The 23,053-nt window shown below is 45.9% G+C and overlaps 1 protein-coding gene across 2 annotated transcripts; it reads left to right on the top strand.

The window, feature by feature from the left end:
• Positions 1-213: 213 nt before the first annotated feature.
• Positions 214-15,596, top strand: ELOA (elongin A). 2 transcript variants are annotated; one of them, XM_022551877.2, is made up of 11 exons: positions 214-350; positions 5,158-5,214; positions 6,000-6,106; positions 6,639-7,824; positions 8,196-8,310; positions 9,342-9,497; positions 9,602-9,699; positions 10,751-10,931; positions 11,184-11,295; positions 11,893-12,068; positions 13,039-15,596. In XM_022551877.2, exons 1-11 carry the CDS (start codon positions 276-278, stop codon positions 13,098-13,100), a joined length of 2,325 nt encoding a protein of 774 aa, XP_022407585.1. In that variant the 5' UTR covers positions 214-275; the 3' UTR covers positions 13,101-15,596. The 2 variants fall into 2 exon arrangements, with proteins under 2 accessions (XP_022407585.1, XP_022407586.1); XM_022551878.3 differs by having other exon boundaries at positions 225-350; positions 11,893-12,072.
• The last annotated feature ends 7,457 nt before the right edge of the window (positions 15,597-23,053 follow it).

Genomic DNA, 23,053 nt, shown 5'->3' with positions numbered 1-23,053 from the left:
GTGCGAAGCCGACGCGCGCTCGGGCCAAGCTGCTCCAGCTCCCGGCGCACGCGGCTCCGGGAGGACGCAGAGGACCGGACCCCAACAACCACAGGCCGTGGGGACGGGGCCTGCAGCCGGCCCCAACCCCCTCGGCCCCTACACCCCACTTCGCCGAGGCCCGGAAGGGACCAGTCGCGCTTCCGTCCCCGCGGGGGAGGCACGGAGGGCGGAGCTGCAGCCAGAGGACGCGACGCGAGCCCAGTTCCGGCGAGGAGGCCGCGCCAGTGACAGCGATGGCGGCGGAGTCGGCGCTCCAAGTTGTGGAGAAGCTGCAGGCGCGCCTGGCCGCGAACCCAGACCCGAAGAAGGTGAGCGAGCGGGCAGCGCGGAGCGGGCCGGGTGTTGGGCGCGGCGCGGCCCCGTAACGGTCGCTGGCCCCGGTGCGGCTCCTTCCCGAGCGGCCGGGGCCGTGGGGGCTCGGACCCGGAGCGCGGCCCCGCTGGTCTGCGGCCTGCGATCGGGAAGTTAGTGGCCCTTGGCCGCTGCCCACGCGGTGGGACCCCGCCGGGCGGGCGGCGCGTCTCGGCGGGCCCGGCCTCTCTGCCTCCCGGGCCGGGCGCCCGCGGGCTCCGGGCGGACACCGCATGTCGGCGGGGCTCCCGGAGCCCTCCCCCGGCGTCCCGGGCCAGCTGTTTCCTGTCGGGAGAGCTCGCCTGGAGTTAACTCCTGCCCGCTCCATTCCTCACCCAGCGAAATGTTTCTGATTTCTTAGTGTCTTTTGATGTTTGTTGGGAGAAGGAGGTGGATCTGCCTGTGCTTGATGGAGTCTAGGCTCGGTGTGTGGTCCTGCGTCTTTAAGACGTTTTTATTGCTTTGGCTTGATTATTAGAGCGTGGACCTTTTCGCTTTCTCAGTAAATCTCTTTCAAAACAAAATAAACCTCACGTCACCCTAACTAAAAACTTAGGTTGTAAATGAAAAGAAGAAAAAAACAAGGCTTAGAAGTTGCAGCTAGATTTCCTTCTGGCCTTGATAGAAAGGTAAGAGCTACCTTTTCTGGCTGCTACGAGTGCTGGGCAACCATTTTTAATTGCACTCAGCTAGTTTTTTTCCCCCTTAACTATTCTCTTGAGTTAAATGCGTTCTTCTCTCTCTGCGACTTTTCTTCCATCCAGCTTCTTGGTGTCTGGGAGAGTGTCCCGTGGATGTTAGAATTTTTTTTTTTTAATTGAAATACATTGATGAAAACACTCAAGGTGTTTGACATTCTCTGTCAGCATTATAGCTGGAGTGTACAGTGTTGTAAGAGTTGGATCTCTGAACCCCAGAGTGGCTTTTGAAGAGGAAATAATCCAGGGAGGCAGTCGAAATAAAGTGGTGAGGAGATTTGAGTTCTAATTTATTTGCCAGCCATGGACATTAGGGATGTTCCTTGCTAAGCCAGTTTCCTCACCTGCTTCTTCCCAGGACAGAACGAAAAGGCAGAAGTGCTCAGTAGATGTTAATCTCCACTCTTTACAATTTTTCTTGAAGGGCCCCTTTCTCTTCACCTCTTCGTGGCCTGTCATAGGTGAGGTTTTTTCCCCTCCGTTTCTAAAGGCTGCTCAACGCATCTCACTATCAGACCACTGTTTAACTCTTCTCATGCGTACCTAGCTCAAAGATCCACTTCTTCAGGACGACATTTTAGCTTTAAGTCTGTGAAAACTGAAATGCTTTCACTTGTTTTGTGTTATATTTTCTATAATGGCTTCAGTACCTAGTGGACAGACATATTTACAAGTTTCTTTTTACAGTAACCCTTTGTGGGCATCTAATAAATGGTCATTATTTCTGAGTACTAGCTTGTTTTCCCAAACACTGTAGGTTTGTGACTGATTTTTTTTAAAACCCTAGAGCAATATGATGTAAATCGCCCCCATCTCCCCAATTTGGTCTTCCATCGGGTTAAAAACAATGCACTGTGTAGTGTCTACAGTCATTTTCTTACTAGAATTTAAAGTTTGAAGTAGCTTTTCCAGTAGTTGATGTGCATGAAATTTCAAATTAAGAAAGGGTTTGTTTGACTTCACATCCTATTTGAACTATTAGTGATTGTGAGAATCTGGGCTTTCTCTTCCCAGATAGAAACTCACCCTGAGCTTCTGACTTTGCATTATGAAGATCATTTTTGCAAAGGGCACAATAGTTGGCATTCACAAATGAGCTAATGCAGAGGGAAAACTGCAAGCTGGCACACTGGCCTTCTCAACCTTCTGTTAACCCAACAAGCTCCCACAGGTTGTTCTTGAAATTGCAAGATGATTATATGGCTGAACTTACAACTAAATCTTGATTTCAAACCATTATTAGCCAAACGGTTGATTCCACACCTGTATTCATAGATTTCCTCGTATTAAACATAGGTGTTTAACTGTAACTCTCTTTTCACTTTAAGCCCATCTATGATCTAGGCTTACTTGGGGAAAAAGGTATCAGGCAAACCAGGGTCACTTGGTTCCTATTATTTAAGTAGAAACAATTTTCATGGCTGGTAAAGTTACCTGTCCTGGGTTACAGTTTGAACGTGGAAACTACGAAGAACACAGTTTGAAGGCAAGTGGAGAACGAGGGCGACATTATGAACATCTTTAGCTCTTTGTGATGAAGTAGTGTGCAGAGGATAACTGAGATTCTTAAGCGTGGACTGTGCAAATGTTTGACATTTCTCAATGACTTGTTATCAGTTCTTGCAAACTACAACTGGTCCCTAGGTTTGATAACAGCAAGTTTCCACCTACCTGAGGATACCCGAAGTGCTTTATCATTTTAACGCTTTGTTCTTTTTTGAACCTCATTGAAAATAGAGGGGCTCTGAAGCCCTTTTTCTCATATGTTGGGCTAAGTTGGTTTGAATATCTCTAGGGTTTTAGTTTCATCTGCTTTTAAGCCGTCCCTCCTAACCCAAAACGAAGCAGAAAGGCAGCGCTTATACTTCCAATTAGTGCTGGGCTTTGAGATGAACACACCTTCAGTGACTTCTGGCCCCATTCTTTTTTTTTTTTTTTTTTGCGGTACGCGGGCCTCTCACTGTTGTGGCCTCTCCCGTTGCGGAGCACAGGCTCCGGACGCGCAGGCTCAGCGGCCATGGCTCACGGGCCCAGCCGCTCCGCAGCATGTGGGATCTTCCCGGACCGGGGCACGAACCCGTGTCCCCTGCATCGGCAGGCGGACTCTCAACCTCTGCGCCACCAGGGAAGCCGTGGCCCCATTCTTATATGTGGCCTTTGTAGAGGTCCTGGGACTCTGTCCTGGTGGTGACCTTCTTTCCTCTGTGGACTCTAAACTGCCTGACAACGTAACGCTAAGGAGGGGTTCTTCTGCTTTGTGTCGAGTGTGCTAAGAGGCACATGAACTACTGCTCCATTTCCTTTTCCGGTCTTCTAAGGACAGTGTCTTTATGTTGGTTATTTCTCCTGGCTTTGTAGTACATGCTGTGGTAAACACACTTGACCTACTCGCTTGTTAGGCAAGTTACCTAACCTCACTGGGCTCAGTTTTAATATTTGTAAAATGGGGAACATAATATCCATTTTATAGAGTTGGTTAATGAGGATGAAATGAGGTAACACATGTAAGGACGTAGCATAGTAGCCAGTGCACAGTAAATAGTATATAAATGCCTTCCAGGGAATGGCATTAGAGGAGACAACCTGTCTTTAACCTTTTCAATGATTCTAAATTTTCCTTTAAGAAGAGGAATTGGCATTCATCTTTGCACCCATAGCTTTGATGACAAGAAATACACATATACTTTGTCCTGAGTTGGATGGTGGTGGTGATCGAATTTGAAGTGGAGGATAATTTTCACTCAACTATGAAGGTGAAACTCCTTAGATACACCACTTGGCTTCTCATATGTTCCCAGTCAAAACAAGATTATCACATGTGATCCAGTTGCTCCGCCTAGCAACCAGGTTCAGTAATTATTGAAGTAGAATGACCAGAAAAACATACTTGCTACTCCACCTAGCAATATAGCATACTAATTGTAGCCTGGGCTACACATAGGAAAAGAACAGATCTTGTTATCAGATATTTAAATGTAAAGGTAGTCACAGTTAATCTATTTTGAACTACTTGTACTTTTCAGCACTCCTCGAAAGGTAGGTATACTTATATATACATAAATATTTCCTAGAGAATGGCATAGCAGTCATGACTTTGGGTAGAAGTGGAGCAAATAGGAATTGGCTGGGGAATATCTGGTAGAGGATCAAGGGTAGCCGTTTAAAGAATGGTCAGTTGATGAATGAAATGATTAATAAGAGCATTTATTGAGCTTGTATAGCATTCCAGGCACTATGGCTAAAGACTGCACATGGTTTGTCTCTCTGAATCCTCACAGCTTGTGAAGTACAGACAGGATCCAGTTCCTGTTTTGCAGATGAAGTAACTGAGGTTCAGAGAGGTTAGTGACTTGCACAAGATCACCCCACAAGGAAGTGACAGGGCCAAACTGGAGCCTGTCTCTGACTCTGGAACTCTGTCTTAACAGCTCTGCTATCTGATTTTGAGCTAGCTCAAGAGAATACAGAAAAGAAATGTGACCAAACCCAGATTGCTTCTCTAATCTACCCAGACATTTTGTGTTCACCATTTGCAACGGCAAAGCTCTGATTCTAGCAACCTGAAATTGGTGTTGGCTTCCCACTTACATCGAAAAAACCCAGTTCTGTTAAACACACTTTTTCTGGAAACATGATACCCTTTTTCTGTAGAGACCTCTTCTCCTTTTTACTTTCCTCTGTGCCGGGTGCATGAGTAATTTCCTAAAATTGGCTCCTTTCTCAGAAAGTCTCTCTCAAAACTGGGCAGAAAGACAGTTGTTGATTACTTTTCTTAGAGCTGATAGGTTTGATTCTCTTCTCTAAGTTTGATTTCCCCTTGGTGTAGCATAGTGGCTGAAAAGCACGCGGTCTAAAGCCGCAGACCTAAGTGAATCCTGCCCTACTTGCATCCCGGGGCAAGTACCTTAACTTTTTCGAGCCTGTTTGCACGCTTGTAAAATAAGGGTAACAGCCATACTCTATACTGCAGAGCAGTGTCAGTACTTAACCGTTGGATATTATTCTTATTTGTTCCAGTGAATGATTATGATTTTATAGAAATTAATGTTTATTTTATCCCCTGCAGCTATTGAAATATCTGAAGAAACTCTCCACCTTGCCTATTACAGTAGACATTCTTGCGGTAAGAACGGTGTAATTTTAGACGTTATATAGCTATATCCCCTCCCCTTCCCGACCAGAGAGGTTGTACAGTAAGAGCTTGGGCTTTAGAAGTGAAAGAAACCAGACACAAGGCCACATATTGTATGGTTTTATTTATATGAAATGTCCAGAATAGGCAAATCCATAGATAGAATGTTAGATTAGTGATTGCCGGGGGTGAGGGGAATTGGGAGGAACAGGTTTCTTTTTAGGGTGATGAAAATGTTCTGGAATTAGTGGTGATGGTTGTGTAGTATTGTGAGTATTCTGGAAACCACTGAACTGTACACTTTAAAATGGTTAAAATAGTGAATTTTATCTCAGTTTTTTTTTTCTAAAAATTAAAAGAACATTGACATCTAGTCCTGGATTCAAATCCAAGTTTGTGACTTTAGGCTGTTCCTTCTTCGTAAAATGGGGCAGGTCCTAACCTCACAGAGTTATCATATGATAAGTTTAATTCAGACACTGTACGCAGTGCTCTTAGCTCAGTGCCTAACACCTGCCATGATCACTCTTGTTATTATTGCTAAAGTTCTAGAAGTGTTTTAATTTAGTGTTTTCCTCTTCTGAATCTGGTGCACTTTGCTACTGTGTATCATAAGAGGTTTGGGGCACAGACACAAAGTAAGTTTGTACTGAGACTTGCAAGGTATGTTTTTGGAAGGAAGTATTGGTTTGTTGAAAAGTAGGAGGTCTTATTTCTTTAGAAAATTGTGAGCCTAGTTCTACAACCCTCTAACAATTCCTTTGTCAATTTTGTAGGAGACCGGGGTTGGGAAAACGGTAAATAGCTTGCGAAAACACGAGCATGTCGGAAGCTTTGCCAAGGACCTAGTGGCCCAGTGGAAGAAGCTGGTTCCTGTGGAACGGTAAGAAAAGTTCCTCAGTTCTGCCTCAATTATAAGAAATAATCCATGATCATTATAGAATACTAGAAAACATTTAAAAATAGAAATAAGAATTAAAATTTCTTAATTCAACCATCCAAAGATAAGCATTATTGACGTTTTGGAATGTTTCTTTCTAACCTGTTCTTAAAAGGCATTTTTACATAGTTGTGAATAAACTGATGTAAATTACAGCTCTTTTTTAATGTAACAAGTTAAATATTTCCCTGTGTTGAAAAGCTTTTTAAGTATTTTCACTTCCCGAGATGTTTGATCTTCTTTGTGTCCTGTAGTTAAACTCGTCATTTTCCACTTATTGAATATTTGGGCTTTCCCAGTTTTAAACCTTAGCTGAGTATCTTTGAGCAGAACCCATTTACCTTCTCCCCAAGACCTTGTTTCTAACTCTAAACTCTTCATCTCTTTCGGGAGTTCAGGTCCTGTGATGTTGTCCTCTGAACAAGGATTACCCTGAGATTTATATCTGCTTCATCTGCTTTTTCTTTTATTTTAGAAACACTGAGCCTGATGAACAGGACTTTGAGAAGAGCAATTCTCGAAAGCGCCCCAAGGATGCCCTTAAGGAGGGGGAGGGGGAGGGGGACTACCCAGGAAGCTGGAGAGCCTCCGGTAGCCAGTCGTGTAGTCCTGATAACAGGCAGAAAAAACACAGAAAACTCTCGGAGCTTGAGCGGCCTCACAAAGTATCTCACAGTCATGAGAGGAGAGACGAGAGAAAGAGGTACCACAGAGCTTCTCCAGTTTACTCTTCAGACCACGAATCTTCGGACTACGGCCATGTTCAGTCCCCACTGTCATCCGCCAGCCCTCATCAGATGTCTGTGGACCATTACAGATCCCTGGAGGAGGACCACGAGCCCTTTGTTTCACACCAGAAGCCTGGCAAAGGCCACAGTAATGCCTTTCAGGACAGACTGGGGGTCAGTCAAGAACGACACCTGGGTGAAGCCCAAGGGAAAGAGGTCGTGAGTCAGAGCAAGGAGCACAGATCTTCCCATAAAGAAAAACGTCCGGTGAATTCCAAAGGAGATGAGAAGTCATCTTTGAGCAGAGAAAAATCACACAAGGCCATCTCCAAAGAGGAAAACCGGCGGAGGCCACCCTCAGGGGACAGTACAAAGGAGAAAGCGCCCTCTAGTGGTGTCAAGAAAGAGAAGGAAAAAGAGGGCAGCACCAAGAAGCTTTTACCCCCCTTGGAGGTGGCATCAGACAACCACCTTAAAAAGCCAAAATACAGAGACCCAGAGAAAACCAAATCAGACAAAAACAAGCAGAGTCTAGAAAGCTTAGACATAGGCAAGGGGGCAGGAGACCTGTTGCCCAAGGCAAAAGAGAAGGTTTCTAACAACCTAAAGGCTCAAGAAGGAAAAGTAAAACCTTCTCATTTAGATAGAAAGTCAGTGGGCTCCTTCCTTAAAGCTGAGGAGGCAGATATGGATGATGAATTCGAGCAGCCCACCATGTCTTTTGAGTCATACCTCAGCTATGACCAGCCCCGGAAGAAAAAGAAAAAGATAGTGAAAACTTCAACCACGACTCCTGGAGAAAAAGGATTTAAAAAAAATGATTCAAAAAGCACTAGTAAAAACTTGGACTCAGTTCAGAAATTACCTAAGGTGAACGAAAACAAGTCAGAGAAGCTTCAGCCAGCTGGATCCCATTCAGCCAAGCTGAAAAAGGTAACCCCTGTGGCCCCTTCCCAGCCAGAGCACCTGGGCCGGCAGAGCTCCCGGGACGACCCCACCACTGTTTGTCTGGGCTGGCTTTCCCGTGGCCTGTTGAATTTCAGTTTGAAGTAATTTCCTCCCGGCCTGTCTGGCCACCAGGGTCAGTAGAACCCAAGAAAAGTATTTTCTGAGGCATCCCATTGTGCTGGGCCCATCTCTCCGTATCTCCTGACTTAGGTGGTGTCAGGCACAGCTGCCGCCCCTCCTGCAGGCTGGATATGCCTGTGAAGTTATCTGCCACGTCAACACTGCTGGGCGTCGACTGTGGGAAAGAGCTGTGCTTGTAGAAAGAGGCTCTCCAGTCACTGGTCTCTTCTCTACAGGTCCCCAGCGATGTGCTGCCAGTGTTACCAGACCTTCCATTACCTGTGATACAGGCCAATTACCGCCCACTTCCTTCCCTTGAATTGATATCTGCCTTCCAACCAAAGCGAAAAGGTAATTTTCTTTTGTCTTTTTTTAATGGAGAAAATGGTTTTAAAAATTCATTCATGGTCTGTCATCAGATTTTGGTGTATTTCCTAAGAGCACAGGTTCTGGAGTTGGATGGCTTGGGTTTGAATCCCAGCTCTGGCTTTTACTACAAGTTACATGAACTTGGGTACAACTTAATTTCCTTGGACTTCAGTTTCATATTCTGTGAATGGGAGTAATAATGGTATCTGCCTATGAGGTGGATTGAAAGTGATAATGCTGGTAAAGCTCTGAGCTCTGGGTTTTTACACATAGTGTTTGCTAAATCTTAGCTGCTGCTATTACCAGCAGCCTTTTACTCTGTACATTCCATAGGGGCTTAAAAAAAAGGCTAGGGACTTCCCTGGTGGTGCAGTGGTTAAGAATTCTCCTGCCAATGCAGGGGTCACAGGTTCGATCCCTGGTCCGGGAAGATCCCACATGCCGCGGAGCAACTAAGCCCGTGTGCCACAACTACTGAAACCCATGTGCCTAGAGCCCATGCTCCGCAACACGAGAAGCCACTGCAATGAGAAGCCTGCGCACCACAACGAAGAGTAGCCCCTGCTTGCTGCAACTAGAGAAAGCCCCCGCGCAGCAACAAAGGCCCAAACGCAGCCAAAAAATAAATAAATAAAGGCTAGTTTTAATAGCAAAAGAATTAGATGCTACATAGGTGTCCCTTAGCAAGAGACTAACAGATGGATCATGGTTCATCCACACAGTGGCATCCTATGCAGCCGTTGAAGAAAAGAAGTAGAAAATCTGTGCACTGATGTGGTTTCTAAAGTGTAAATGACAGAATGGTGATGGTATGTTATTGATTGGTTGAAAAGGAATAAAATAAATATTAGTTTATTTTTGCATAGACTCTCTGGAAGGACACAAGAAACTGGTAGCATTGGTTGTCTTTGAGAAAGGAAACTGGGAGTCCGGGGAATGGGGTGGAAGGAGAGTTTTCACTGTATTTCTCAGTGCCTTTTATAACTTACACTCCTGTTTTTCTTGCCCTACAGCACTTTCCTCATCCCAGGAAGAGGAAGAAGCTGGATTCACCGGACGAAGAATGAATTCCAAGATGCAGGTCTATTCTGGCTCCAAGTGTGCCTATCTCCCCAAAATGATGACCTTGCACGAGCAGTGCATCCGGGTGCTTAAAAACAACATTGACTGTAAGTCACATGCTTCTCTCTTGCTCTTCAGCACGCTGTTGTGGCCCTGGGACACCGGGTGACTTGGCCGCTACTCAGTGCTTTTCCCCTTTGATTCTCTGCAGCAATCTTTGAAGTGGGAGGCGTCCCATATTCTCTCCTTGAACCTGTTTTGGAGAGGTGTACACCTGATCAGTTATATCGCATAGAGGAGTACAATCACGTGAGTATCCTGTTTGGATGGGAAGAGGGCAGTGTGCTGGCTTGCATCTCCAGAAGTAGCTTTGTCTCTGAATCTGCCACGATGATGGTCAGGTGGTGGTCGGATCACTGTTCTGGGTTTGTCTGTGGGCCTTTAAACAGGCAGGTTTTTAGCACCTGCTCCTGGCATCTTAAGTAGGCCTCTTGGGCTAGAATCAAGATGGGATTGAAAGGTGGGAGAGGGGGACCATTTCCCACACCTCCCTTGAGCTTGCCTAGTTACAGAGGTCAAGGGAGAATTCTAGCAGCACAACGCTTGGGATCCAGGGCAGGGACAGAGCTATGTGTTGACACTCAGGTGTCTGGTGAATATAAGATTGGCTGGGTGTCTCCTAGAGACAACCAGATCTATCCCCAAATCCTCCTGATGCTGGAGATGCTCATCTGATTGCATTAGCTGTCTCTAATTCAAAGGATCTATGACATATCCTTCTTAAGTGGCCCCTGGCCATTGCAGTTCAGCGTAGTGATGGGGAAATGCCTGGATTTGACTTCATCGCAGTTCCTACCCTGCACTGATTTTCTAAAGGAAAAGACTGATCTTAAACTAATTTTTGTGTTGCCTTCTCTCCTAGCCCCACAACCCCCAAAAGCAGCTAGTATAGTGCCTCACACTTAACATTTTTTTTTTTTTTTTTGCGGTACGCGGGCCTCTCACTGTTGTGGCCTCTTCCGTTGCGGAGCACAGGCTCCGGACACGCAGGCTCAGCGGCCATGGCTCACGGGCCCAGCCGCTCCGCGGCATGTGGGATCTTCCCAGACCGGAGCACGAACCCGTGTCCCCTGCATCGGCAGGCAGGCTCCCAACCACTGCGCCACCAGGGAAGCCCACAATTAACATTTTTAAATTCAGTGATTTGGGTTTCTTTCCTAGAACTGTGGTATTTTAATATACTACCACTACTAAGAGGACCAAAATATCATTAGGAAGCTGGTCCCCCTGGGTGATTAAGGATGGAAAAGAGATGTGTAAGAGTACTTGCATGTAAATGATGTCCTGGTTCTGATTTTAGGTATTAATTGAAGAAACGGATCAATTATGGAAAGTTCATTGTCACCGAGACTTTAAGGATGAAAGGCCAGAGGAGTATGAGTCGTGGCGGGAGATGTACCTGCGGCTTCAGGATGCGCGAGAGCAGCGGCTGCGAGTCCTCACAAAGAACATCCGATCTGCGCATGCCAATAAGCCCAAAGGTAAGGGGGCAGCGTGGGTCTGGCAGAATAATGAGCCCTGTGCTCTGGTCAACAGCAGGGCCGTGGTGGGCTGAGCTACGGTATCGCCTCTGGCCCCCAGATCTCTCCTGCATTTGCAGAAGAGGGCAAAGGGTGAGGTGTTTCTTCTGCCACTATGCATGCTACCCTACAGAGGGGTTTCCAGGGTTGATAATCCCCTACCTTTAGCATCTTAGCTCAAGAAGGCAGGTATTAATCTCCATTTCTCCGCAGGCCGACAAGCAAAAATGGCCTTTGTCAACTCTGTGGCCAAGCCACCTCGTGATGTTCGGAGGAGGCAGGAGAAGTTTGGAACAGGAGGTGCAGCTGTGCCTGAGAAAATCAGGTAAGATCTCTGTCCCCTGTGGTTTCTGCCTGCTCAGGGAGAGAGAGCCCAAGAGCTTATCTTTCAGCCCTGAGAGGCAGCCCAGGGGCAAGAGCGATTCATTTTGGGGGTGAAAGCGTGGCAGTGCAGAGTGGGTTCTGCAGGCTGACCTTGACCATCTGGGCACTTGACCTCCCTGAACCTCAGTGTCCTTGACTGCACTGTGGGCGGGATAATGATTCCTGCCCTTAGGTGGGGTCGGAGGTGGGGTGGTGGTCAACACTAAATGGAGAACAGGGCCTGGCTTCTGGGACACATCCCCTAAGGCTTTCCCTTGCCCCATTTAAACAAAAAACATATTACTGTGATGACTAAATTATCTCCACGTTAGCATTGTCAAAATACAGATTTACACCTAAACAGTGAAAAGTTAGTTGAGATTATCATTCATCCCGAAGGCCTACCACAGTCACTTCCGAGCCATCACCAGAATCTAGGGTACTAGGTCCACTGGTCAAAGCCACAGAACTGAGTCCTCAGACCAGCCAGCTTCAGGCTGTTGGTGCCGGGGGGCAGATTTCTCCTGCTCTTGACTAGCAGCTTTGCTCTGTGTCACAGGATCAAGCCAGCGCCGTACCTCTCAGGAAGCAGCCGCTTGGGCAGTGGCGGCAGCAACAGCTTTAACGCCAGCCCCGAGGAGCCGGCCTACGACGGCCCGAGTACCAGCAGTGCGCACTCGGCACCCGTGGTCAGCAGCACTGTTTCCTGTGATCCTAGGAAACCGACTGTGAAGAGTAGGTAACTTGGAGCTCCTGCTCAGATATTTTAAAACTAGTATTTGAACCCCTCTAATGTCATTACTGCTGCATCACACTTTGTGTGTTAGATGTAGCGTATGTGATGCCTTGCACACAGCTGGTCTAAATGTCAGGGCCTCCTTCCCCTGCTTTGTTCGTAGCGCATATTTCACGTGTCATTTAAATTATCGTAGTGAATATTCATTTTGGTACTCTGCTTGCTTTTTATTTTTTTCAACCTAAACGTAAACCTGTTTCTCCAGGCAATAACATGGAGTTTCCAACTGTTATTATTAACAGCTAAATAATTTTATTGAAGTTTTATAACCTTATAACCCCACCTTCCAAGTATTTTTTTATATCTAGTTGGGTCTCTTTCGTATTTTACTAACTTTACTACTGTAGACTATCCCCAGTATTCTACAGCGGTGTCCTAACTTAAGAAAAGGATTATTCTGTATTTACTTCAGGGCCCACAGGGTGGGAGTCCTGACTTGCACTTTGGCTCGGTTCAGGTTAACCAGGCTAGAGGGCAGGCTAGTCGTTCTTAGGTGGTGTGTGCATTTAGCTCATCTCAGACCTGTTGCTACACTGGACAGACAGGTACGGGAGGGGGTGCTTTTGGCTGGTTTGGATATTGGTGAGGCAGAGTTAAATTATGGCTCAGAACGGCCTTTAGAGTCTGGCAAGGCTTGAACTCCAGTTCTGCCACTTACCGTACAGGGTCCGGCCTGAATCTTGGTGAAGTTGTGAGGATTAGAGGGGGTGATTATCAGGGGCCTGGCAGGTGCTGGCGAAGTGTTACCTTTGGGCTGCTGCTTTTCTATGGGGTTGGCAGATAACTGCTACTTGTATCCATTTGTCTGGCTGTGTAGAGCCAAGAGTAACAAGGCTCTGTTTGATTGTAAACCACTGGTGTCCACACTGCCATGGATCTGAAACAACTGCCTTATTTCTCTTTTCACAGAAATTGCCCCAATGATGGCCAAGACGATTAAAGCTTTCAAGAACAGATTCTCCCGACGATAAACTGAGGACTTAGCTTGGAAATGACTTAGCTTGGAAATGAAATTTGCGGGGAGGAATACGAGGACAGGGTGGGGGGGTTGGGGAATGGAACTTCCAGAGAAGACCAGGATCTTTCGCTTCGTGGAGGCTTTTGGTCTCCGAGTCCTGCACAGTCAGCAGGCGTCGTGCCTGTGCCTGTGTCCGCAGCTGCCGCCTCCCTGCCTGGCGAGCACTTCCGAGTTCTGAAGATGTGAAGCCTCACGCTCACTGAGGATTTTAAGGTCAATTGTACCTTTGTTGTTAATTACCTTCTTTGTAAACTATAAGACATAGTTTTAATTAATAAATATTGCCCCCAGATTGTATTTATATTACCCCCAGGTTTTTTTTTGTTTTTTGGGTTGTTTTTTTTTTTTTTTTTCCGGTCCTCTACCACACACTTACTTAGCCTTTTATTTTTAGGGTTCTTTGTTAGACAAAAGCCTATTGAAAGCCTTTCCCCTGTCCCAGTTCATCTCTCCTGAGCAGACTTTGGCCCATAGAGAGGACTGGGTGTCCCCAGAGCCTGTGTGGCACGTGCTGCACGTAGAAAGAGGAATGGGTCCTGGGCTGCCTGTCCTGGAGGGGGAGCCCCGGCGTGGTGACAGGAAGTGTTCAGGTCGGACACCCCCCACCTCTGAGACCCTCAATTGCTTTGAGGTCCTGTGCAGGTGCATCTCTTTCCTACTCATTCAGGGAATTATTTATTAAGGGAAGTTCTAGAGTCTTTCCCCCCATCCTTTTTGCCAGGTCCCACTGTTTTTGAGGCTCACTAGAGGGCACAGAACTCCAGTATTTTTACAATGTCCAGTTTCTAATTCAAAACTTTAGGGTTTTTTTCCTCCCCTGTTTTTCCTTCTCCCCACTGGCATGGGGCAACACCCAACCACATGGCAGGGCTTTCTGTAGGCCCCTGAATACAACTTTAGAGTTTTAAAATCCAGCACTGTAATCTCCTAGTCCCTGTGAATTGCTACTAGAAGTGAATGGTTTTAAAAGGTAATGCTGTGTTGGAAATTGGTTTTGTTTTTGCCTTTCTTTAAAAGGTAAGATCATGTGATTGAAAGAGCACAACAATTTGCTATGTTTTGTAGAGGACTTAGCAGCTTGAAACTCTCTACTTTTTAAATCTTTAAACCAGAACTTGGAGGTAAGGGCCAGTTTAAGGAAAGGGTCTGAGCTGTAGCATCAGGATGGGGGAGCCACAAGGGCATCCACCAGTCTTGGGAAGGGAGCATCTCACTTTCGAGTTGACATAGGGGGAAAAATCAGAACTAGGAGGACAGTGTCAGTGTCCTTCTTGGCCGTTAAAGGACACTAATCTAGTAGGAACCCACTTGGTTGTGACCCAGGTAGAAGTAGATACTATAAATTTGAGAAGCCCATCCTTAAGAAACCTGAGAAGCAGATTGAGGGCGTGGTTAGTGTGATAGCCCATGGAGCTTGGCAGTTACCAGTCCCTTTGACAGGCTCACTCAAAGCCCAGAATATGGAGCCCACTGTTTTTAACCATCCTGGAGACCTCAGTTAGGCTAACTCTGAAGATTGCAGAGCAATGCAGCAAGAAGTCTGTGCAGCAGAAGCATTGTTCAGTGTGCGTTGCTGTGCAGGGTACCTGAGGGACACAAGTATTGCTGTGTTTTAATTTGCTGTATTTTTGAATTGGGTAAAGCATTCTTTCTCTTGATTGTTTGTATTACCATTCCACCAGTCCCCCAGCCTGCTCCCCAAATGTGATATTAGAAAGCCTCTTATCTAAAACCAAATGAGCGTCTGGGTCAGGTGCCAGACACCTGTTGCCTAGAATAGCTTCCTCTAGGTGTCCACGCCTTGAATTTGTCTCTTACCTGTGTGTTCAAGTCTTTACCATTGAAACCAGTTTTTCATATTTGATACAGTTGTGTATGATTTAATTTCCTTTATTAGGAGTCTTTGGGCAGGGAGGGAAGAAAAGACACATCCCAACATCACTATCCATCTTTGGATCACCCCTGTTTGCATAGAGCCAGATCTTTCCCTCTCCCCCTCCAAGATTGTCTGCATCAGGGATGTGACTTGGTGAGAAGAGGGAAGAGGAAAAACTGAGTTTCTAAGCTACCGCCTCTCCTGGGTTATTGAAATGCCTGCAGAGCAGACACAGGATGATGTTGAACCTTTGGCCTCATTTGTGAAAACTTGTGCAATTTTTTTTTCTGTGCTACACTACATACAAATCACCGAATTGCAAATTAACTTAACCTTTGTGATCCTTGGTGTAACGAGCAGTTTCTTTGGGGCTTTTCCTTTCTTTCCGGGAAGTGGGAGGGAAAGGGGCAAGGTATTATCTTGCTCTTCATTTGTATTTTGGTCCCAAAATGTAAATACAATTTTCTATGTTACTTTTTTGTGGTAACTACCAAGATGAATATTTTAATTAGATAAGTTATATGAAAAGGAAGGAAAATTCCATGTCTAAATTAAAAAAAAACAAAAACACCATATACTGTTGTCTTTCTTCCTTTCTCCCTTATTGTGTCAGAGAATGGAAGTCGGTCACAATGTCTGGTTTCTGGGCTGTGAGGCAGAGATCTTAATCCCTGGGCTGGGCCATAAAGGATGCTGGATTTCTGTCTGTACTGTAGCACCGCAGGTCTGGGAAAAGGGGACTCAAAGGGAGAGAACCCTATGAGCAAAGCAAGGAAACTCAGATGAAAATGAGCACTTGGTGGGGACCATGCACTGTCCCTTACTGCACTTGGAACCCTGGGACTGACCTGTTACCCCGTTTTACAGTTAGAAGCTGAGGCTCTGAGGGGTGAAATGACAGCCAAAGCCATATAGCTAGTAAGTGGCAAAGGAAAGGATTTCAAACCCAGATTCTCTGACTGCAAAGTGTGTGCCACTCTACTTTTCAGTCACTTCCAGCGGGTGTGGAGGACCCAGATAGGTCTCCTCAGTCTTACATTGGCTTCCTAATGAGAGCACAGTGAGCACACAGGCAGAAAGGTCGTGGCAGCAAGGGCTTAATAAGAACCTGCTGTGTTGGCCCTGGCTGAGCTGCCAGAGTTGCAGCATTCGTGGGTGGAGCCAAGGGCTTGGTTTCAGCCCCTACATCCATCAAGAGCCTTGGTTCTCACATCAAACCTCAACATCGCATGGCAACACGGTTTTATGATGATCCCTTCTCTCCTAAAGAGGGTATTCTTGGTGTATGGTCTGGACTTACTTTTCCCAATTCTTTACTGGATCTAATTCTCACTGTTCCAAATTACTATGCATTGAAGTTAATGATGGAATGTGGTATCCGATGGATGATTCTACCCGGTGTCTGTAAGTTAGCCCTGTGTCCCTTATTCATTAATTCAACATTTGCTGAGCCAGGACCTGTATTAGACCCTGGGATATAGAGTAACATGCCGTCAAGTCTGACGCTCATGGTCAGGTAAGAGTAACTGAGCTCACTGGTTATATACCCACCATGTTCCAGGAACCATGGTCTCATATACATACATTATCTCGATTATCACAACGGCACTACTATAAGGTAGGTTGTCACGGCCCCCATTTAAAAACTGAGAAAGCTGAAGCACAGGGAAATTAAGAACTTGCCCAAGGTCACACAGTGGTGACCAGTGGTGCCGTGTGCTTTTGGTCTGACTCCCAAGCACATGTTCTCAGTCACATTTCCCATCTCACACGCAAACACATACCCAGTGTTAGGCTTCTGGAACAAAGCCAACCTCCAATGCAGAAAGATGCCCAGGCCAAGACCCTAATCATTTCTAGGAATGACTTCTCTGTGCTTCATGTAACTGATGTCCAGAAGTATCCTCTACCTGGCTCATCACCTTAACAGATGCCCCTCTCACAGGGTTTCTCCACTGAGGTTCCACATCCACTTGAGTGTCTCCCTGGTGATTTGGCTAACCTGATTATTTGGTGAAATAGGCAGTTTGTCCTCACAGGCCCCCATACTTCTGTGATGCCTACTGTCAACTCTTTTCAGAAACTTCTGAGGAAAGTTCAAGCCATCAAAGTTTTATATACCTATACCCATGTTTCGCAAGCAGAGAATCTCGGCTTGGGGCCCCAGAATGTGCATTAAAAAAAAAAAGAAGAATCCAAGCAATTCTTCTTATAACGCACATTAAAGTTTGAGAACTGCTCCAGAGAACTTTCCACAAGTAGTGTAAAAGCTTTTCACAGCTGGCCTGTGTGTCAGGGCTGGGAAGCTTGCATATTCAGTCACACAGCAAATACTGTGCTGTCCCCACTTTGTGTCACTGCATAAGACAGACATGGCCCCTGCCTTCATGGGGCTTTCATCTAGTAGGGGAGACAGTAATCAAGTAACTACACAAATCATTGTTTTCTTTTGGTTTTTTTGGCCACACCACGTGGCTTGTGGGATCCCAGTTACCCAACTAAGAATCGAACCTGGCCTCTCAGCAGTGAAAGCGTGGAGTTCCAACCACTGGACTGCCAGGGAATTCCCAGAATCACTGTTTACAGATTTCTGGCCCCACTGCAGAAATCTGAATTGGTCAGAGGTAGGATGTGGAAGTAGGTACTTTTCTTATAGGCCTCCCCCAATGAGTTTGATGAGCAGCCTGGTTTGGGAATGCCTCGTGCACTGGGAAAACAGCGCATGAGCTTTGGGATGAGACAGATTCAGGTTCAAATCCTGGCTCCACCACTGTTCAGCTTTGTGACACCTCTCTGAGCCTTAGTTTCCTCATCTATGAAATGGGAATAATGACACCTCACAGGAATTCTTGTAAGGATTCAATGAGAGAAGTGGAGCTCAATGAATTTTACTGTCCTTCCTTCATTCCCTCTAAATGTGGAATGAAAGGCAAAGTTTTGTTTTCTCTTGACAGGAATTAAAGCTTTAGGATCACAAGATAAGGACTATTCTGAGGTCAATGAGTCCTTCCTAATAATTGAAATCTTAGCCCCCGCTGCCCCAGATAGGATTAATTCAGCTTTTCTGTTTTTGGACTCCTATTTCAGGTCCCTTAAACCATAGCCCCTAACAACCACCAAAAAGGCAGACACTACCTAATTTCTTGTTATCTCAGGGGTCGCAAATACCAGGAGTTTGGTGTAGGACAGTGGGAAGTGGTGGGAACAGAAGGAAAAAGGGCTATTTACACAGCTCCACCTGATTGCTTCCAGGCAGAAGGCAGGGCCCAGTGTGGCCACATCATCGAGTTTTAAAGAAAAGACAGAAATCTAGACGTCTGTGTAAAATTTCCCAGTATTTAAAACCCAGAAAATCTATATAAAGTGGATAATTTTCCAGAAAAATACAACTTACCAAAATTGACCCGTATAGAAATGACAAATTTAAACAGACTAATTACCATAGAAAAAAATAGAGAAAGTAGTTGTAGAGTTTGCCCTATAAAAAAGCTCCAGGCCTAAGATTTCATAGGAGAATTCTTTCAACCTTAAAGATTAGATAATACCAATGCCACTTGAACTATTCCAAAGCAAAGAAAGAGAAGAGGTTAAGGAACCCTGGACTTGGTTATGGTGTAGCAACAATTCCCAAATCTCAGTGGCTCAACACAACCAAGATTTGTTTCTCACACTACATGTCCATTGAGGGTCTGTTGGAGCTCTGCTTTATGTCATCCTCACGCAGAGACCCAGGCTGAGGGAGGCCTTCTAAGATTTTCAAGGCAAGTTAAGAGTACTGCACTGGGGCTTCCCTGGTGGCACAGTGGTTGAGAGTCCGCCTGCCGATGCAGGGGACACGGGTTCGTGCTCCGGTCCGGGAAGATCCCACAGGCCGCAGAGCGGCTGGGCCCGTGCGCCATGGCCGCTGAGCCTGCGCGTCTGGAGCCTGTGCTCCGCGACGGGAGAGGCCACAGCGGTGAGAGGCCTGCGTACCGCAAAAAGAAAAAAAAAAAAAAGAATACTGCACTGGACCCTAAGCTATGTCCAGAGGTGACATCCATCATTTCCATCATACTTCATTGGCTGCACCTAAATTCAAGGGGACAGGGAAGTACAATCCATCCATGCACCTTGATGCAGAGAACTGGAAATATTTGCTAACTCCAAAGGCAATCACAGTAGCCTGGACTCTCAGGTACTCCACAAGGCCACCCAGCTTTGAATTCCACACTTCCAGGCTTCAGCAGGTCACTTAACCTCTCTGTGTCTCAGTGTTTTCCTCCCCAAATGAGGAAAATACACCAACCTTGTGGAGCTATCATATGATGATTTAATGAGTTAAACATGTAAAGTGCTTAAAATCGTGCCTGGAACATAAGAGCTCAAGACATGTCAGCCAGGACGTCAGTGATGAATTAGGTGAAGTACCCAACATGGAATGGGCATTTAGTAAAGGGTTTTTTTAAATTTCATTTATTTATTTATTTTATTTTGGCTGTGCTGGGTCTTCTTTTCTGTGCGTGGGCTTTATCTAGTTGTGGCGAGCGGGGGCCACTCTTCATCGCGGTGTGCGGGCCTCTCACTGTCGCGGCCTCTCCCATTGCGGAGCACAAGCTCCAGACGCGCAGGCTCAGTAGTTGTAGCTCACGAGCCCAGCTGCTCCGCGGCATGTGGGATCCTCCCAGACCAGGGCTCGAACCCGTGTCCCCTGCATAGGCAGGCAGACCCCCAACCACTGCGCCACCAGGGAAGCCCAGTAAAGGGTTTTTGTTATAACTGAAGCTCTGGGGAAAATGATTTGTCCAATGTAACCTACCTGGTATGTGTAGCATAACATGGTGGTTAACAGCCTGAGCTCTGGGGTCTCAGCTTTGCACCAGAGTAAGTACTTAATAAATGTTAATTAATATTTGGAGGTGGTTCAATATGGTTAGCCTCAGCACAGCCTCTGGAGGCCCACTGCCTGGCTTCAAATCCTGGTTCCACTACTAACCAGCTGTGTGTCCATGGGCAAGTTACTTAGCTTCTCTGTGCCCCAGTTTTCTCACCTATAAAATGAAAATAATAGGACACCTATAATTACGAAGATTAGAAAACAATATAAGTAAAGCTCTTGGGACAGTGTGTGGCACATTATTAGTGCCATATGGTTATTAGCTATTATTAGTACAATACTCTCGGTTTGCCACAAGGAAGCATTCGAAAGTGACAGAAAAATAGTTCATTTCTCCCAGCTTAACTGAGACAGGAGAGGAGGGAAGGTGGATACAAATTCAGCAGTCCTTTTGCTACAGAAATGTTTGCAGATGAACCTGGGAGTAGGAGAAAGAAAAAATCGGAAGCTTTTCCTACCTGCCCCAGGGTAGTCTTAGAAGTCGGTGAGAATTCCCATTTGTCCTCAGACATCCCTGCAACATAGGAGTGCAAGAGAAGAGACAGACACAGTAAGGAGAGGCAAAAGGCATTATCCGCAAATCAGAGCCAGGCTACCTTGCAAGAGCTGGTTTCTTCCAAATCCAACCCCCTTAGCAATTGCAATTTCCCACTGAACCAGACGGGGGTGCTGAGCTGACACTAAGTAATGGACACTATCTACCCTTTTCCAACCCACCAGATGTTGTTCCAAACCTTTCTCATACATTATTCATATCGCCCTCATAATAAAACCCTACAGAGTAGGTACTCTTATTATTCCCATTTTATATATGACAAGTCTGAGGCTTAGAGAGGCTAAGCAACTTGCCCAGCAGGCCATACTCAGTATTTGCGGGATTGAGGCAAGAGTACAAATGGTGGTGTACTTAAAAAGTTATAAATGGAGCTAACGAACAGTTAAATAAAATACAGCCTAGGCAATTCCCTGGTTGCCCAGTGGTTAGGACTATGTGCTTTCACTGCTGTGGGCCCGGGTTTGATCCCTGGTGGGGGAACTAAGATCCTGTAAGCCGCACAGCCTGGCCAAAAACAAACAAACAAGAAATACAGCTAGAATATTCTGCTACCTGGACAAAAGAACCTTCGCAGTGACCTGGAGGCCACCTTCAGATTTCTGAGCCTTTGGAGCTCTGCACTAGAAGGTGGTGGAATGGGAGAGAACAGGGCCCGAGCCCCACCTCTCTTCTCTTACCCCTAAAATGTTTCCCTGCAAGGGGCCTTGTGCACAGGCGTGCAGGTGTCTTAACCTGTACGCTCACGTTCTGTTCTAGAGTCTCTAAATTGAAAAGGTCCGTCAGGTATCCAGCACAATGAGTGACAGAAGAGCCCCAGCACTGCATTTCAGAACACTAGGGACCAAAAGAAGATCTTAAAAGCTTCCAGAAATGGAATGAGGGAAACCCACACAAAGAATCAGGAATCAGAATGGCATTGTGTTTCTCAAAGCTAGAAGACAACAGAGCAATAGCTTCAAAATTCTGAAGGATTCTATCCTCATCCAAATTACCAATTAAATACAAGAGAAATTTAAAGACATTTTCAGTGGTCACTTAATATGTACGGCAGTGTGGTAGCCACCTACAAGGGGGCCTCTAATGAGTTCTACCTCTTGGTATTCACACCCTTATGTTGTTCCCTCTCACACTGAATATGGCTGACCTATGGAACCGTGCAATATTTTAGAATCAACAATATGTGATTTCTACGGCTAGGCCATAAAAGACATTGTGGTTTCTACTTTGCTCTCTCTTTGATCACTTGCTCTGGTGAAAGCCAGCCACCATGTCACTAGGACACTCAAGAAGTCCTACGGAGCGGTCTATATGGTGAGGCCTCGTGCCAACAGCCTGCACCAACTTGCCAGCCATACGAGAGCACCATCTTGGAACTGGATTGTCCAGCTCCATCAAGCTTTCAGAAGACTTGAGGTTCGTGAGAGAGCCAAGACAGAACCCTCCAGCCCTCCAGCAAAGCCGCTCCTAAATTCTTGACTTGCAGAAATTGTGAGATGAATGCTGTTGTTTTAAGCGGTTAAATTTGGGAGTAGTTTGTTACACAACAAAAGGTAACCAGTATGGGTCTATTGCGGGGGGAAGAGCAGGGAGCCACAGTATTTTGTAGTTCTCCCAATTGAAAGGTGAAGTCTATCTCTCCACCCTTGAATTTGGATTTGGCCAATGAAACTCGTTTTGGCTGACGGGACATTCACAAAAATGATAGAGGTTGATGGTTAACAGGTGCTTGTGCAATTGGGTCTTCCCTCCTGTGCTCCTGGAACTCAGCAACTGCAACAATGTGTCTGAGTTCTGGTAGTCTGCAGGAGACTTGTGGCCATCACCTCAGCTGACGGTCCATATCAACAAGACTTGTGAGTGAGGCTATTCCAAACTAATCAGCCCACCCAACTTGCCCAGAAAAGAACTGACCAGGTGATTTACAGAAGCATGAGAAATACTAAATGCTGTTGTTGAAAGATTTTAAGTTTGGGGGTGATTTGTTACATGGTATAAGCTAATCGATACAACGTATTTACTTCATGTATACCTTTTTGTTTCAGGAAAACAAACTAGGCTCAAAACCTAGTAATTTCCCAAACTTATCTGATCTTGGGCAAGTTAATTCACCTCTTTCAGCCTCAATTTTCCTCACCTTCAAATTGGGGATAATATTGGGTAACACTCCCTATCTCTCAAAGATCATGTGACAAATAACTGAGATGAACTACATGTACTACGTAATGTGCTTAGCACCATGTCTGGCACACACTGCTCCATAAACCACTAAAGGATGACAATGATGCAAATGATAGGAAAGAAGCCAAAAGTGAGTAGAAGTCCTGGGTTAGTCCTGCAGTGGGATACAGTCTTCCCAAAGAAAGGCTACTGAGTGTATCATTCTATCAAACAAATATTCGCTAAGCGTTTAGCACTTGCCAGTCCCCTTCCCTGAAACTGTAATGTGAAGGCAGGAATAAGTCATAACATTGAGCTAGCTGAACCAGAACCAAGCTTGCCTTCTTCACAAAGAATTGAACTAGGACATCAAAATATTTCTGAATGGAACTTGAGCAGATGTTTATTTTCGTTTGCAGCCCCCAGTCTGGTCTGGATACTTCA

This window comes from Delphinapterus leucas, chromosome 1 (genome assembly GCF_059928025.1).
Source record: "Delphinapterus leucas isolate spDelLeu-1000000601 "Yukka" chromosome 1, BTC_Dleu_Yukka2, whole genome shotgun sequence".
NCBI classification, from domain to species: domain Eukaryota; kingdom Metazoa; phylum Chordata; class Mammalia; order Artiodactyla; family Monodontidae; genus Delphinapterus; species Delphinapterus leucas.
Note: the sequence above shows the minus strand (reverse complement) of the source record. Positions and strands in the feature narration are given on the sequence as shown.

Coding starts and splice junctions, on each gene's coding strand:
- ELOA (XM_022551877.2), top strand. CDS start 276: ATGGCGGCGGAGTCGGCGCTCCAAGTTGTGGAGAAGCTGCAGGCGCGC. Junction 6,107..6,638: donor AAGCTGGTTCCTGTGGAACG/GTAAGAAAAGTT, acceptor CTTTTATTTTAG/AAACACTGAGCCTGATGAAC. Junction 10,932..11,183: donor GCATGCCAATAAGCCCAAAG/GTAAGGGGGCAG, acceptor ATTTCTCCGCAG/GCCGACAAGCAAAAATGGCC.